Consider the following 16273-nt stretch of genomic DNA (forward strand, 5'->3'; position numbering starts at 1 on the left):
CAGAGTTCCTGAAAAAGAGCTGTACAAACACTGGAAGGATGATTTCTAAAAACGGTGTTCACAAAAACTATCTAAATACAGGGTCATCGGGGGAAAAAATTAAAAAACCAGAAATTGAATAAGCCATAAAATAGAATTATGAGAGTCTAGATAGAGCAATAGATCACAAAATTAATAATTCATTATATTTAAATAGGCAGAGATTGTGTCAGACTCTGGCACCTACAGAATCCACGCACAGTCTTGGTTTGTTGCTTTTTGGTGTTTTTTTGTTTTTTTTTAAGTAAATTAGTTGTCAACAGTTTAAAATCAAATATTTCATAGTAAAATCCAGATTTCTACCTTCTGTTTAAAAACGTTATGCTCTGACAATGCTAAGCTGGCATTCTCAATGACAAACGTGGGTAGAACTGAGAATGCCTCAGTTCTGCAAGCTAAACGTCAGTGGGACCCACTACTCCCCGTGGTCTACTCCCCGTGGACTCCCCGTGGACTCTCCGTCACTTATCACTAAGCTTAAGTTTAAACCAGTCTACATCCTATGTATCAGAGGGTAAGGCGGCAGGTAAATGTGCTGTAGAAAAACAATTCCAACAAAACTGCTTAAATCTTTTTTAAGGTAATTCAACCATAGCCATCGATTTAAAACATTTGACCCAGGTTACAAACAGATTTGCAGCAAATACAAAATATATATACATCCAAGGTTGTTCACTGTAATATTGTTTGAAAATAGCAAAACACTGGAAGCTACTTAAATGTTCATCAGTAGAAGACTGGCTAAATAAATGATGGAATACTCACGCAATGGGATATTGTGCCGCTATTTTTAAAGGGAGAGGGAATAGAGTTGATCTATTGTGTACCACTTAGAATAGTCTTCAAAAATGTATTTTAAGAAACAAAAGAAGGTGGGAAGGAAAAAAAGAAAAGAAACAGTAATTTGAAGGACAGTATGTATATATAGTGTCATTCCATTCATGGGAAACATTTTTAAGTGAAAAATGCATAGGAAATTTCTGGAAGGATACACAAGACCAAGAGCTATATGGGAAGTAGGTAAAAGAAGCACTTTTACCTACTTTTACTTTTCACCTTTACTTTTCACTTTATAACCTGTCTCTTTTTAAAATCATGAACATGTGTTATTTTTATAATTTAAAGAATAGATTTTTAATAATTAAAACAAAAACACATTGGTGCTGAAAGTAAAATTCCAATTCAGAGTAAATTAATTTCTAAGAATACTGTCATTCTCCAACAATGTCAGAAAAATTAAGTACAGCTATTCAACGCTGACAGGGGGTCAGGTTGTCATGACTCACTGTGATTTCACATATGGAAATAAAAATGCCTACGTCACTGGATTGGAAATATTCAATAAAGTCATAGAAAGCCCCCAACATTTGCTAGCACTTAGTAAGTGTTCGATGAGAGTTGCTATCCCCAGCCCTCCCACACTGCCCATTCCTGACCTATGTCAAATGACGATGCGTGAATCAATGACCAATCTGGGATGGCTATTGCAAAACCCAAGATATAAATTCCACCCCAGGGGAATTTCCTTCTGGACCACAGTCACCCTTGAAGAAGACGGGAGTGTAGTCCTCAATCACAAAAGCATTTCTTTAAGACCTGCAGATGGTACCGCCTCCATACAGGAGCAATCCCGTTGCATATTAAAGTTCCCATTTCAAAGGGATTCTGACATGATCAATTATTTTCCCCAAAGATTTCCTACCCCCATCTCCAGCAAACCAGCTTGATATGGAGTAGGAGCTAGAGATTCCCACACTTCTTGCCGCCCCTCTACCCTTTTTTGTTCACAGATACCCTCCCAAATGTCCCCTCTGCTCTCCTAAAAGAAACTATGCTAGAGGCCAATATCTACCCTGCCCAGATGAGGAGGGGCCAATGATCACAGGGCTCCCAGGACAGAATTCTCTTTTCCCAGAACCCTTTGCTCTTTGAGGTATAGTTTCCCTCCCCCTCTCCCACCCTCAGCTCCTGGATCTGGTTGCTCACCTCTGAGTGGGAGATGAAGAGAGATCAAATTCGCCCTGCAAGCCTGTCCCTTTGAACCAAAAGCCCTGAGAACCCCTACTTCCGTCCTCCTACACACCCTCCCCCCAGCCCCACACAGAGGTGGAGAGTGCTGGGAAGGGTTCCCACAGTACATTAGCTCTGAACGGGGGAGAAGGAAGAGCAGCCTCTGTTGTCAATAATTCATGAGGTTCAGACTGAGGGGCACCAGTCAGAGAGTCAGTTTTCCCCAGATATGGGGAAAATTAGACCTAAGCTCTCTTATCTTATCAGGATGTGCTGAGTGCCAAAGCTCAGTACCACAGCCGTAACTTCTCAGTGAGGAATATACTATAAATCCAGTGCACACTGTTATATCACTTGCTACCCTTTACACCCCCTTTTGGATGCTGAAATCCATTTTTAGTTGATCAGCTGACCTACACATATACTTAAATGAATCTTTAGTAAGTATGAATTTTATTAAACAGCAATCCGACAAACTGAATTTCACAGACTAGTATTCTCTCTCCTCTAATTGTAGGGACTGACATAGGGTTGCCAAACGGTGGATTTCACCAACAAACAACACTTTTCTCAAGCTATCCATCTGCTTTTACCATCTTGTTTTAACGAAAAGACTAACACCGAGAAGAAGAAAAAGAAATGGGTCCGTTGAGCGAAGGCTGAAGCCACTGCCTCTTTGCCCAGGTAGTTACAGCCATTCGGCACTGCCATGCCTGTGGAGTTGTCCATTGTCACATCAAGGATGAGAACATCCTGACCGACCTCCGCCGGGATTGTATAAACTCATTGATTTGGTTCTGGTGCCCTGCTTCATGATAACCCTACACTGACTTTGAGGGGACAACGGCTTACAGCCCCCCAGAGTGGCAGTACCATGCACTCCCAGCCATGTCCTTCTCTATGACATGGTGTGTGGGGACATTCCCTTCAAAGGGGACCAGGAGATTCTGCAGGCTGAGCTTCACTTCCCTGCTCCTGTGTCCCCAGACTGTTGTGCCCTAATCTGCTGGTGCCTGGCCCCCAAACCCTCTGCCCGACCCTCACTGGAGGAGATCCGGCTGGACCCCTGGATGCAGACACGAGCTGAGGATGCACCCCCCAGCACCCCTAAAGGGGGTCTCACCCGTTTGGCCTGGTCCCTGCTGCCCTAGTTGGGGTGGCCATCCCTTGACCATGCCAAAGGGACAGAAAGACATCTGTTGACCTGGTTTTACAGGCCATCAAAAATCCAGTGTTACTAGGGTCAGAGATTGGGGATCAGGGGTTAGAAGACATGAACCAAGTCTGTCCCCATCCCAATTCTACTAAGGACCCCTCCCAGAATTTACAGTTTCTTATCTGGAGGGAGGACTTCCTTGCTTCGCATTTTGCTAAGGATGTTTACTTGGTTGAAGTTACTTAGCTTATGAGTCCCAGGACTCTTATTGTGATTTGTTACAACCCTTACACCGGCACTTCCTGTTACCACCACACAACCGTAGTTCAAATGCTCTAACTTGGGCAAGGGTGCTTTCCTTCAATACCCCAGCAGCTTTTATTTTAGTAAAGGGATCCTTTTCTCTAGTCTAGGGTCCCATATTCAGTCAAGCTGCTTGCCTACCTCAGCCCGAGTTTGTTTACTCTGGGGGAGGTAATGCCCTATTGTTATCCCAGGGCTTAAAAAATGATTTTTTTTAATTAATTAATTTTTTTGGTGAGGGGACCCTACTGTGTTATTCTAAGTGCTCTTATTCTGGTGAGAACCCTATTTCCATAATTTGGGAAGGAATGGGAGATGGATACCACTTAAGTCCACTAAGGTGGAGGGGTGTGTTTTTTGGGGAAACGGGGTCGGGGAAATAAATCTTGTTTGTTCTTCTGGGGCTTCCCCCATCTTTTCTAGATTCTTGCTTCCTCCTTCTGAGCCAGGATTGTCCAGTTGCTGAAATGTAAATACTTACGTATTGGGGGAAGGGAGCTCCAAATGTGTCATCCTCTCCCTTCGGATTATTTAAAATGCCATGTGTGGAAACCCACTGTTTAATACATGTAATAGAATAAAAAATTTTTAAAAAATAGTCTAGCCTGTGGCAGCAATAATAATTACTTTATGCTGGCAATAATTTCTATGTGTTTAGTAGTTTACAGTTTATAAAGTGCTTTTACATTCAACAAATATTCATTGAACTGGGATGGAGGCTGAGACCCGGGGAGGAGGTGATTGTGGAGAAGTGAGTGTTCCTGAGTTCTGGGTATTTCCACCATTGGTTGGGGGACCCTCCGGCCTCCTTGCTACCACTTAGGCCCTGTAGAGTGGGGGAGTCCTCTTAGGGTGGAGGGTATAACGGAACCTGTCAGGTCCTGCCAGGATTTTTATCCCCGCACACTGGTTACCACAATGATCAGAGTCTGCCCTCCAAGCCTGTCAGTCAGGATGCAGAAGACCTTGAGCCAGAATGAAAGGCAGTGGCAGGCCTAGCCCAGCTGCTCCCCATCAGGTCTCTATCCCAGGCTCCTCCACCCTCACCCGGGACGCTCATATGATGACTCCGCGGAGACCACGCCTCCATTGGCAATCTCAAAACATTTGTCCTTCTGTGGGCTGTCACATACTTAGACCCAGACTTTGTTGGAGAAGGGGGTCCATCTTGAGGGTCTGCGAAGCAAAAGCAACTAACTCAAAGCTCCCTCTACCTCCCAGAAAAATGACGTGGGCAAGGAAATGTGGAAGGAGGGGTACGGGGAAATCTGCGGGTACCTGCAGGGGTGCGGGACACACAGGAAACTTGGACTGACAGCCTGTCCCACACCAGCCGGGGCAGAGCAGAGGATCGCGGGGCGGGGCGACCAGGCGCCGGCAGGGGGCGCCCGCAGCCGCAGCCTGCTCCCGGGGCGAGGGGCCGGCGATCAGCGGGAGGAGCGGTCCAGCCCAAGGGCGGGCCCTGAGTAGGACGCGGGGCGGGAGTCAGCCCTACGGTCACCTCCCCCGGGGTGCCAAGGAAGCCTGCGCGATTGGAAGGCGCCATGCAGAAGGTGGGATTGCTGCTGGGCGGCTGTGTACGGTCGTGGAAGTCGGTGCGAATGGCCAGCTCCGGGGTGGCGCGCCGGGACCCGCTCGCGAATAAGGTGGCCCTAGTAACGGCCTCCACCGATGGGTGAGTACCCCGGCGGGAGTCGCTGAGGCCTCCACTCTCCGGAAACTGGTACTCACAACTCGTCCTTTGCCTTCCGGACCGTGTCCTCAGGCCTCACACGCTGCCAGTCTGGCCCCGGAAGAAAGGAACCACGTGGTTGGCCTGCAGCCCCTCTGAATCCCCTAGCCAGTGTCATGTCACTGCTCCCTCTGGATCAACTGCGCCACCTCAGTGCTGCCCCCATCGATCCGGTCTCCGAGTGCTCTGGGTTGCCCCAGTCAACCTACCCCACTTGGCGTCTAGGAAGATCAGCAGACCGGAAATCTAAGGCAGTCCAGATTTCAAAAATCCTATCCTACTGCCTCCATCGACTATGGAAATGTTCCAGACTCCCCATTTGGGCACCCTGACAAGTCTCCCAGAACCATACCCCTTACCTAGAGGGGACACAGAGGCCCATGTATCCAGATTTTTGTTTAGTTCAGTACATTTTGGCCTTCCTTGCCCAGCCTGTCTCTCACCCACCACTCTTGTCTATACTGCTTCTCATTCCCACAGGACTTAGCTAGACACCAGCTCTCCACAAATCTAAAATGTACTCAAAATGCTAATAGCTAACAATTGCAAAAGGTGTAACCGTCACTTCCAGTGAAGTAATGTATGTAAAAAATTTACATTTTTAACCAGAGACCCACCCTTTCATATGCACCCCAAAACATAACTAAAGACAGAATTTTGAAATGATATAGACTAGTAAGGAAGATATTTGGAGGCAGGGACTCTTGAGGGAGACCTTTCAGTCACAGACGTGGCTGCTGCTCTACCCGTAGCACATTTCTCTCCCCTCAGTCCCTACAGGGTATGGGGCCTGTCACCCATTATGAGACTTGTGGAAGGTGATATCACTTCCTGGGATCCTAGTCTGAGGACCAAAACCATAAAAAACATAAGTAAATGGGTGCCCAGAACATGCTAAGCATGTCCATCTGTATGGTCATGGCTGTGCCATTAGCCCTATTTGACACATAATACAGACACATGAATGTCATAGGGAAGGAGAGCTAGAATTCAAGCCCAGGCAGTCTGACTCTCAGCCCATGCTCTCAACCTCTTCCCTGTACTGGCCTGACAGTCCTTATCTCTCTGCCTACAGGATCGGCTTCGCCATCGCCAGGCGTCTGGCCCAGGACGGGGCCCATGTGGTGGTCAGCAGCCGGAAGCAGCAGAATGTGGACCGGGCTGTGGCAACACTGCAGGGGGAGGGGCTGAGTGTGACGGGCATCGTGTGCCACGTGGGGAAGGCAGAGCACCGGGAGCGGCTGGTGGCCACGGTGAGCAGCAAGGACATGGGCATAGAGCCAGGAGGTAGCAGAAGGGAGCCAGCCCGAGCCTCCTTCCCTGGACAACATTGGTGCGATCCAAGCCAGCACTATTAACTAAAACATAACAGTGCATTCTGCATACCCACACCAGTCCGCCAGCACATTTTTATTGTGTACCCTTTCTGTTATGTCTCCAAGAATCATCCCATCCCACTCAGAGAATCAAAAATTACTCTAATGCTTCAACCCTGCATCAGCTCTTGGGGCACCCCCCCAAAAAACAGCTGGTCCTGGTTCTCCAGTAGTTTCCAATCTAATTGGGCAGATGAGAAGGGTAAATACAATCACAAAATAGATGTTCCCACCAGTGAGCTAATAAATAATCAATCGCCTGTTCTTTATAGAGCCAAGTCCCTAGAAACCTGCAGGAGGCAGCCACATGTTTCAGCCACCTACTGTGTGCCATTCACTTTGTTCAGAGGCTTATACTGGTTATCTCTAAACCTGACAACAACCCAAACAAGGCAAGGACTATTCTCCCTGTTTACACTCTGCTCAGAAATGTGTAGTAACATTTCGAGGTCCCAAAGCCAGTAAGAAAAGAGCTGTGAGTCAACCCAGACCTTCCAAACTGCCTGCAGACTACCCGGCATTTCCCCATTAGTATCGCGTCAGGCCTTGGGTGCCCACTTGGACAGTGTCTAAGCCAGCGTCAGAGTTGGTGCTTGGCGCCAGCCTCCCAGCTGCACAAGAAAATATGAGCATCTGGCAAAGGAGGCTCCCCTTCCCTTAGTCTCAGGGCACATACTTTATTCCCTGGAGCGGAAGGGAAAATCTACTGAGGAATGGAAAGTATGGGATTGTACTAACCAGTTGAAAGGCTGGTAGAAATAATTTTGGTCATATAATTTTGATAATAATCTTAGAAGAGGGGGACGATAAATTATGATAGGTGGTGGTATGGTAGACTTCAGGTTATTCCATTTTTTTTACACTTTATTTATTTTGACATTCAATATTATTTTATATTATTATCAGTTGTACAGCATAGTGGTTAGAGGGAAGGTGGCTTCTTTATGTCCTTAGTTGTAGGGCTTCAGTTCAGCTAGACTTCAGGTGATTCTCAATAATGGTTGTTCTGTGGATTAGTTGTAATTGACGTGGTCCTGAGAGGAGGAGGTAAGCACAGTGTTTACCTATTTTGCCATCTTGACTGGAAATCAAGGTTATTCCATTTTTAAGGAACCGTTTGGGAATGCTCAAATGCGCATTAGAGAGAACCAACTGTAAGTCCAAGAAAGTCACCTTGCCTAGCATAGGCTGCTGGACAGAGCCTGAGATTGGTTCCCTGATCCTGAGACTGAAGGGAGACATCTGGGATCCTGGGCCGATTAGTGACTAGCCATATGGAATGTACATAGCAACCTAATACCAACATCCTGCCAAGAAAACCACCTCTCACCCCCACCAGGTCCATTTAACCTAGCCCTGGCCTAGCAGTGGAGCTTGAGCTAGACCTTGAGGAGTGGGTGGGATGGACAGATGGAGGATGGGGTTCCAGATGACCCTACAAAATGAGCAAACAGCTAAGGAGGGACTGAAGGGGAGAGGGGAGCAAGGTCAGCCCACAGCAGAGCACAGGCTCGGGAGTGCTGGAGCAAGGGATGATGGGAAAGAGGGCACGGAGGCCTCCATAGTCTCTCAAAGGAGGTTAGACATCACTGTAGGAAAGAAGAGGCCATGTGAGGTTTTGAGCAAGATGAAAATGGTTATTAAAGAAAGAGAATCTGGCAATGGGAGATATATTGGCATAGAGAAGACTCTGAGCCAGGGGCATCAGCGGGGGAGCTGTTGCTGTCATTCAGGTCTAGAGCAGTGGTGGTGGAACCAGAATGGATACGCCCAACAGACATGTAGTGGGAACCAACCAAGATTTTTTTCTAACCCAGTGTTAAGAAATGGGCAATACTGTGTTTCCATGAAAATAAGACCTAGCTGGACAATCAGCTCTAATGCATCTTTTGGAGCAAAAATTAATATAAGATCTGGCATTATATTATATTATACCCAGTCTTATAGTAAAATAAGACCGAGTCTTGTATTAATTTTTGCTCCAAAAGACGCATTAGAGCTGATTGTCTGGCTAGGTCTTATTTTCCGGGAAACACGGTAGGATGAGTCAAAAATGACCCTCGGGGCAATGTCAGGATGGAGAATGATAGGTTACTGGTTAGGAATTTGAAATGTGTGGTGCCTATTGCCAGCCGTCACCCTGACATGAGGAAAGCTGCTGCCCTGAGGATGGTTACTACCCAGTGGCCTCCTCATCTCCTCGAAGCTTCTCAAAGGTGTGATGAGCGGAAACCAGATTAGCCACTTCTCCACTTTATTGTACTTTTTCTAAAACATACACCTATCAAACAACTCTTAACCACTTTCATATAGTGATCATACAACTTAGAGCGAGACTTAGAAGACACCAGCTGGGTAGTCAGAGTACCTTTCTCATTAATCTTCTCCCCTCTGCGCGCTGCTAGGCCTGGAAGGAGAGGGGGACAGACGCACAGCAGAAATGAAAAAGTGCTCCAGGTAATTCTGGCGCAATCCACCATCTTCCCACCCCGAAACACACATGCATCACATTCTAACATATTCTGTACTTTCCTAGTCACAAATCTGTAGGCCAGACTCACACAGATCCCAGGCAGGTGACTGAGGCATTGTGCCAGGACACCAAAATGTACAGAGTGTGAGAGAGCATTGATACTGGTTTTAAAAGATCACGTGATTTCACGTTTTGTTAAATTTACATGTGGACAGCTCGGGCTTCAGCAGTGTGACAGTTCCTTCAGCAGTGCAGAAACAACTGAGCTTAGCACCTAGTTAGCAAGAATAATTAGTTAAAATGGAGCGAGCAGATGGTCCACGTTGTTAATAACACCCCTCTGGGCACCAAATCTCGAAGCACAAAGTCAACTGAGAGCCTATTTGCTGCTGCTTGCCCCAGGCATCAAAATTGCCAGTTCTGGGCAAATGCAAATCAGATTTCAGGGCCGCATATCAGCTTTTCAGGGGGCATATTGTGGGCAGATTCTGTTGAGCCACCCCTTTCTGCAGCATGTGCCGGTCACCACCTATGTGAAGATATTACAACCATGTGAGTATGGAACTGCTAAGTCCGGGCTGCTGTCTCCCTCACCAGACCTGCTTCAGTTCTGCCACCACTAACTAGCTTTGTGCCCTGAGCAAATCACTTTACCTCTCTCAAGACCAAAATAACAGGCCTCTTGTTCTTAGCTTGGCCCTCATATGCCATTATTGAGGTGGAGGTCTCTGAGAAATCACCTTCCCTGGACCTGTGTCTTCACCTTCACCCTGAGGACATGGAGCTAGATGACCTAAAGGCCCCTTCCCGTGGTAACTTTCTGGGGGTCTATTTAAACCGCTCTTTCTATTCGAGTAGGTGTGAACAGGTTGAGTTTGAGATAATAGTAACTCATTCTAGGAGAACCAGACAGTAAGCACTTGAAGCAATGAGGCTGGGACTCAGTGTGAAAGGAGGAAGAGTCTAGAAATCGATTTTGAGGTGAGAGCTAAAGCCATGAGATAAAGGAGCTCCCCAAAGAGGAAGTATAAAGAGCAAAGGGTCAGTGACAGCCTTGGAAGAAGTGGGGGTCAGGAAGAAAAGATGCCAAAGAACTTAGATGCCCTTCAATGTTTAGCAGCAGAACTTAGGGTACCTTTGGAGAACAATGTTTCAAGAAGCAGAGATGTCACTTTGACATCGCTTTGTTCCTAAGACGTAATTCTGTATTAACCTGGGCAATGCACCTCCCCAAGTGACCTGCAGCCTGACTCAGACCTTACTCCTCTCTCTAGGCTGTGAAGCTTCATGGGGGCGTTGACATCCTAGTATCCAATGCTGCTGTCAACCCTTTCTTTGGAAACCTACTGGATGTCACCGAAGAGGTGTGGGACAAGGTGAGAAGGGATTAACGCAGCAGGGGAAGGGCCTCAGAAAACAGCACAAACTCAGTCTGCTTTTAGAATGCATTTGTCAAGTGCAGTATAAATGTGGGGAATGAGGAATCCTTACAATTTGCCACACACCTGGAGTGCACCTGGTGAAGGGCAAGTGGGGGTGGCTTCCTCTCTCCCTGCCCCCTCTTTCATTGCTGCTTCTCCCCAGTTTTGTCTTCTTCCATTTGCTCCTTACTAGCCCCCTTCTTTCATACACCCCAACCCCCACCCAGCCTTACTTATCCAGGCTCTACCTGGTTTATTTCCAGCAGACATGGCAGCTAATCTGCCAATAACTAATACACTTAAGTTTACACACCAACCATCCCTTTTCAGTTGACAAAAAAAGAGTATTTCTCATTAGCTGGAAAACTCTAATAGCTGATAGTTAAGTGAAATACCAATTCTAGTGAAATGACCTAAGTTGCCGCTTCATAGCATACAGCCTTTGAAAAAGACCTGTGCTCTTTTCTTCTTAACTGCAATGTTGAGAAAATCAGAGATCCAGATGTCTAAATCAAGTGTGGAATATTGGTTTTTATGTGAGTGTTTATAACTACATTATATGCACAATATATTTCACACACCTACATTCTTTAATTATAAAGCCTTAATTAAATATTTGTCTTTGTTTACTGAGGTTAGTATTCCCACATCATTTGAAAATGCTAAATTTTTTATGATTGCCCATGATTTTGCTTTTTATTCTGATGACATCAGTAACATCTCAACACTGAAGAATACTAAAATATTATACTTTGTTTATCAGTGTTTCACAGACAGCGACCAGAGTCCCAAATGCTCTTCAGTGAATCAGTTCCTGATTGATATTTTTTAAAGTAGAGAAACATCTTTCATGAGCAGTCTGAATAGAGACCACAGGAAAATAATTTCAAACCAAGTAATTTTCCTTTTAGTTTGTGTTTTTGTTTTGTTTTTTAATATCACAGTATATCAAATCTAAATGCCAGGGTTGATCCTTGATTGAACCTTGGACTTTTAAAATAAGGACATTTGGGGGACAATTGGAAAAACTTTATTATGGGTAGCATATTAGGTAAAAATCATTAGTATCAATGTTGAATTGCTTAGGTGTGACCATGGATTGTGGTGTGTAAAAGAACATCCAGAAATATTTAGGGTTAGAGCATTATGACCTATGCAACTCTCAGTGGTTGAGGGGAAAAAAAAGTATAAATACATAGATAGAGCAAATGGGGCAAAATGTGAACAATTGGTGGATCTACGTAGAGGATACTCATTGTGCTTTCATTTTAACTTTTCTGTAAGTTGAAATTTTTCAAAATAAGAAGTCTGTCTGGGGATGTATGGGAGGAGACCATTCCCAGCAGCGCCTAGAACAGTGTGAACAAGGGTCATAAATTTGTTTTACATTATGGATGTGGGGTTTCGATTGCAGCCTATGCCCCAGCTGCCCCAAAAAGTGCCTCAGGATCCTACTTTCCAACAAATGTCCAGCAAGACAATCCTTCCTGGAGGGCCAAGGGCATCTTACTCCCTAAGTTCAGGAGCCAGAGGAGTGCTGGAACACCCCAGGACCCCAAGATCAGGCCACATTTTCCTTGGGGAAGCAAGGTCCACTCTGCGGCAGGTCCAGGAGACCGATAGAATTCCCTGCTCTCCCTACTTGGAAGAAACACAGAAAATCCAGCTCAAATCCAAAATAGTCCTGAGGATTTAAGTCCATTCTGGGCCAAATCAAACTTGGCTGGTTAGGAAACAAGATGAACCAGGCTCCATTCTTTCCTACCCGAACCTAATGTTTCGTTCTCTTGCTAAATAAGCCAGTGAAAGATACTTCTCCCTAGGGCTCAGTTTCTTTACTTGTAATGTCCCAGGAAATTATCTCCAAGATTTCCTCCTGCCCTAACAAGCAGATCTTAGGAACCCTATCATGACTCCTTAGCGTCCTGCCTTCTCCAGGTGTCTCCCCTCATGCTGTTTCTTTTTCTCCTCTCGTTTTCAGATTCTGGACATCAATGTGAAGGCTGCAGCCCTGCTGACAAAGGCAGTGGTGCCAGAGATGGAGAAACGAGGGTACAGAGAATGAGGGAGCCTGGGTGAGATGGGCCCCGTGCAGGCTGAGGGCAGGAGTCTCTTCTGGGAAGAGAGTCATTCTCTTCTTTTTCCAGAGGCGGATCAGTGGTGATTGTGGCCTCCATAGCAGCCTACACCCCATTTCCAGTAAGAACCCCTTTCTCTGCTACTTCCACCCCTTCCTCAATCCTGCAGCTTTCCAGCCCTTTAGTCACTCGAAGAAGTTTGTGTCCCCTTTTGGAATGCCACCAAGTCCCTTCCCACAAAATAGGTGCCTTGCTTCCATGAACCACAACCTGGGGAAATTTAGCCACAAGACAGTTTCCTAACTGGGACCTTTCTTTATAGGAGATGCCCTATTATCTACTACCCTGTATGTCTTCCAGTAAGAACCAAGAATGAACTAGAAACGAAGAGACTAACCCAGTCTCTCCCTTCCCCAGGGCCTGGGCCCTTACAATGTTAGTAAAACAGCCTTGCTGGGCCTCACCAAGAACCTGGCCATCGAGCTGGCCCAGAGGAACATCAGGGTGAACTGCCTGGCACCTGGACTCATCAAGACTAACTTCAGCCAAATGGTAAGGAGGGGGAGTCCTGCATCCTGCTGGGACCCCTACAGGGTATCTTCCTGGAGGGGGAAGCCCAGGGTCTGGGTCCTGAGCACCGAATCACTCCTGCCCCCTCCCCGGGTTTTTCTAGAGTCCCTCTCCCTACCAGCCACCTGTCCAGACCAGACCCGCTCCTTTTTTGAGGTGTGTGTTAGCAACTGAGGAATTCAGACTCTACTCATGCTGTTTCATATCTCCTTAAATGAATGGGAATTGGGGAGACCCAGCAAAATGCCTCTCTAGAACCCAAAAAGAATGAAACAGAAGAGGGCAGTGGGGAGAGCCTGGGGGCTAGGAAGGACTGGGAAGTGAGAGAGCGTCTCTCCACCCTTTCTCTCCAGTGTTGTGAGGGCGTGCAGTTTCTCCCCTCTCTGCCCCTCCCTTGCCTCCTCTTTCACATAAAGACATTCCCCTTTTCCCTGCAGTTGTGGGAGGACAAGGCAAACGAGGAGAGCATAAAACAAGCCCTGCGGATAAGAAGGTAAGGGTCACAGAGAGGGTTAGGAGGGAGCAACATGGAAAGGTCTGGTCCCTCACACGGCCCACAGCTCAAGTGTCTCGGTCCCACAGACAACACGGCATGCTCCCTTCGGCCTCAAACATGCACACTTCACAAGTTCGTGACTATTGCATCACTACCGTGATGTGCAAGGAGCCTGCTTCCATTGTAAAAACCAAACACAGAGGTGCCCAGGTTTCAGCAGAGCACAGCTCTGGAAGAGGCCCTGACTCCTCTCTCCAGTTGGCTGTTTGCCTCCATCTCGGGGCATCCCTAGCCACCAGGGGCCAAAACCAAAACCACAACATGCCTTTTTAGTTCCCCTTAAACAAACAGTCATGTTTCTAAAGCTCAAGTTGATGGTCCTACAATCTAAATAAAAGGAATGAAGAGCTTTAGTAAATCCCAAAACTCCTCTTGCCTAAGGAAACTAGTCTCTTCCCCCAGGGGCTGGCTGAACTGTTCAGGCACCTTTGTCTGGCTCCCTTTCCTCTAAGTTCCCTGCCTCTCTCCAGCTTCTGGCTTCTAGGAACTCTCTTGTCTTTAGCTTCTCCATCTTGTTCTTCAAGGACACATGCAAGTAAGGCCTACTTAAGGAGGCAGACCCACTCCAGTACTCCCAAAGCCATTCTGATGTCAGGCGTGAGCTGCAGGCCTAGTTCACGATTCACTAACACCGTGTTTCCCCGAAAATAAGACCCAGCCGGACCATCAGCTCTAATGCAGCTTTTGGAGCAAAGATTAATATAAGACCCGGTCTTACATTATATTACATAAGACCGGGTCTTATAGTAAAATAAGACCGGATCTTATGTTAATTTTTGCTCCAAAAGACGCATTAGAGTTGATGATCCGGCTAGGTCTTATTTTCGGGGAAACGGTAATTCAGTGTATTGTCATCCTAGGGCCCCTATGATCGAGCTAGCCCCATGCTTCTCAATCTTGCCCATTAGAATCCGCTGGGGTGTTTGTGAAACTCCAGATGCTCAGGCCCCACTTCCAGAGATTCTTTTTCAGTTGGTTCAAGGGAGAACCTGGGCATCTTTTGTGTATGTGTGGCAGAGGGTGGAGGAGGGCATAAATCTTCCCAATGATTACAGTGTGCAGCTGGGAGGGAGAACCACTAATCCAGATCTAGGTTTAAAGTATCCAGTCGGCCCCAACTCTAGAGCATTCTATGGCAGTTATGTTAACATGTTCCCTAACTATGGGATCACTGATACAAACACTGAGAATTAGCACATTCTCACAAAATGAACTTGACTCTAAGGGACAAAAATAGATCCCTGAAAAAACTGAATTGAAGCTGCGCAAATGGAGTCATTTAAAACAAACCATTTACTGTCTCACGGACTCCCTGATGCTTGACTCATATGCACACATGTGAAACAAATTCTTTGAAGTGTGAAATAGCTGCTCCCCAGTTTATATAACTTTGGATTCTGTTGTCCTGGGTTCTCTAAAAAAACAAAGTGTCTCTATATTATTTGAATATAATGTATAGTGGTTTTTTGCAGAGTACAGTATTTCTGCTTATACTGAATTATAACAGCTTATCTTCATGATAACCCTGTTGATGGACAGTAAGTTTGTACACTGGTCCTGAAAAATCACCTGATACTTTATGATTAAGCAAATTTTATTCCCTGTGGGCCAAGTCAGGGTATGTAGCCTGTTTAATTTTTGCTCCCTTCCTTGTTTTCTCTATTCCCCAGGATAGGCAAGCCGGAGGAATGTGCAGGCATCGTGTCTTTCCTGTGCTCTGAAGATGCCAGCTACATCACTGGGGAGACAATGACAGTGGGTGGAGGGGCCCCATCCCGCCTCTGAGTACCTGGAGAGAGCTCACCACGGCAGAAATTGGGCTCCAACTCCTGGTCTGGTCCCAGCATTCATCAAATGGCCTTTCCCACCTCTGCCTATTCATACTGCTTACCTTATACCTTACCCCGCCAAAATCAGTGTTCTGCCCTATGAAAAGATCCAGCCTTCCCTGAGGTCAAGGTGAGATCTTATGAGGATTCCTGCTGTTGCTCTAGCCTTGGATAAAGACTTCCCCTGAGGACTTAGGGCAGGCCTGCTGAGAAGGCTGAGTCTACCTTGGCAAAGACCAACGAATTTTTTTTTTGGGGGGGGAACATCTGGGGAATTTGAGGGAGATGGGAAAGAAGGAACCTGGAGCTGAAGGAGCTGGGTTGGAAATTAACAATTTGCAAATAAGGTGCAAATAAAATACAGATGATCTTGTTGCTTTGAATCAACGTGTTCATTTTTCAGTGTGGGGTGCATAGGTGTGGTAGCCAAGCAGAGAGCATAAGTGTGAACGGACTGGATCTCTGGATTGATTCCCCCTAACCCTCCTCCCTGAGCCAGGTCCTGAGCGTAATGCTCTGGGGTGGAGGTGTCTGCAGAGCTGCCAGCTGGGAGGTGGCACGGGGACTCCCAGGTGCTACATCTGCAAGGATGGTGCCAAGGACGCCCCAGGGATCCCCAATGCTAGGCGAGCAGGAAAGGAAGGACGAACTTCCCCAGATATGGCCAAGTCCTCTCCCGGCATCACCCTGGGCCCCGAGGGTCAGCGAGGACGAGCTGAACCCACCCGGA

The 16273-nt window shown here is 46.6% G+C and overlaps 1 protein-coding gene and 1 pseudogene across 3 annotated transcripts; both read left to right on the forward strand.

Moving 5' to 3' along the window:
• The first annotated feature begins 2688 nt into the window (after nucleotides 1–2688).
• Nucleotides 2689–4815, forward strand: LOC109436088 (serine/threonine-protein kinase pim-2; annotated as a pseudogene).
• Nucleotides 4816–4931: 116 nt separating this feature from the next.
• LOC109436123 (dehydrogenase/reductase SDR family member 4) lies at nucleotides 4932–15926 on the forward strand. Of its 3 annotated transcripts, none has more exons than XR_012494801.1 (8): nucleotides 4944–5183; nucleotides 6316–6493; nucleotides 10364–10465; nucleotides 12492–12562; nucleotides 12658–12709; nucleotides 13006–13140; nucleotides 13596–14347; nucleotides 14559–15926. XR_012494801.1 is itself a non-coding variant. In XM_019714446.2 (8 exons), the coding sequence occupies exons 1-8, from the start codon at nucleotides 5053–5055 to the stop codon at nucleotides 15497–15499; spliced, it is 840 nt and encodes a 279-aa protein (XP_019570005.1). In that variant the 5' UTR covers nucleotides 4949–5052; the 3' UTR covers nucleotides 15500–15926. The 3 variants fall into 3 exon arrangements, 2 of the variants coding, with proteins under 2 accessions (XP_074184141.1, XP_019570005.1); XM_019714446.2 differs by having other exon boundaries at nucleotides 4949–5183; nucleotides 13596–13651; nucleotides 15385–15926; XM_074328040.1 differs by lacking the exons at nucleotides 12492–12562; nucleotides 13006–13140 and having other exon boundaries at nucleotides 4932–5183; nucleotides 13596–13651; nucleotides 15385–15926.
• Nucleotides 15927–16273: the final 347 nt, after the last annotated feature.

This window comes from Rhinolophus sinicus, linkage group LG03 (genome assembly GCF_036562045.2).
Source record: "Rhinolophus sinicus isolate RSC01 linkage group LG03, ASM3656204v1, whole genome shotgun sequence".
Lineage (NCBI taxonomy): Eukaryota > Metazoa > Chordata > Mammalia > Chiroptera > Rhinolophidae > Rhinolophus > Rhinolophus sinicus.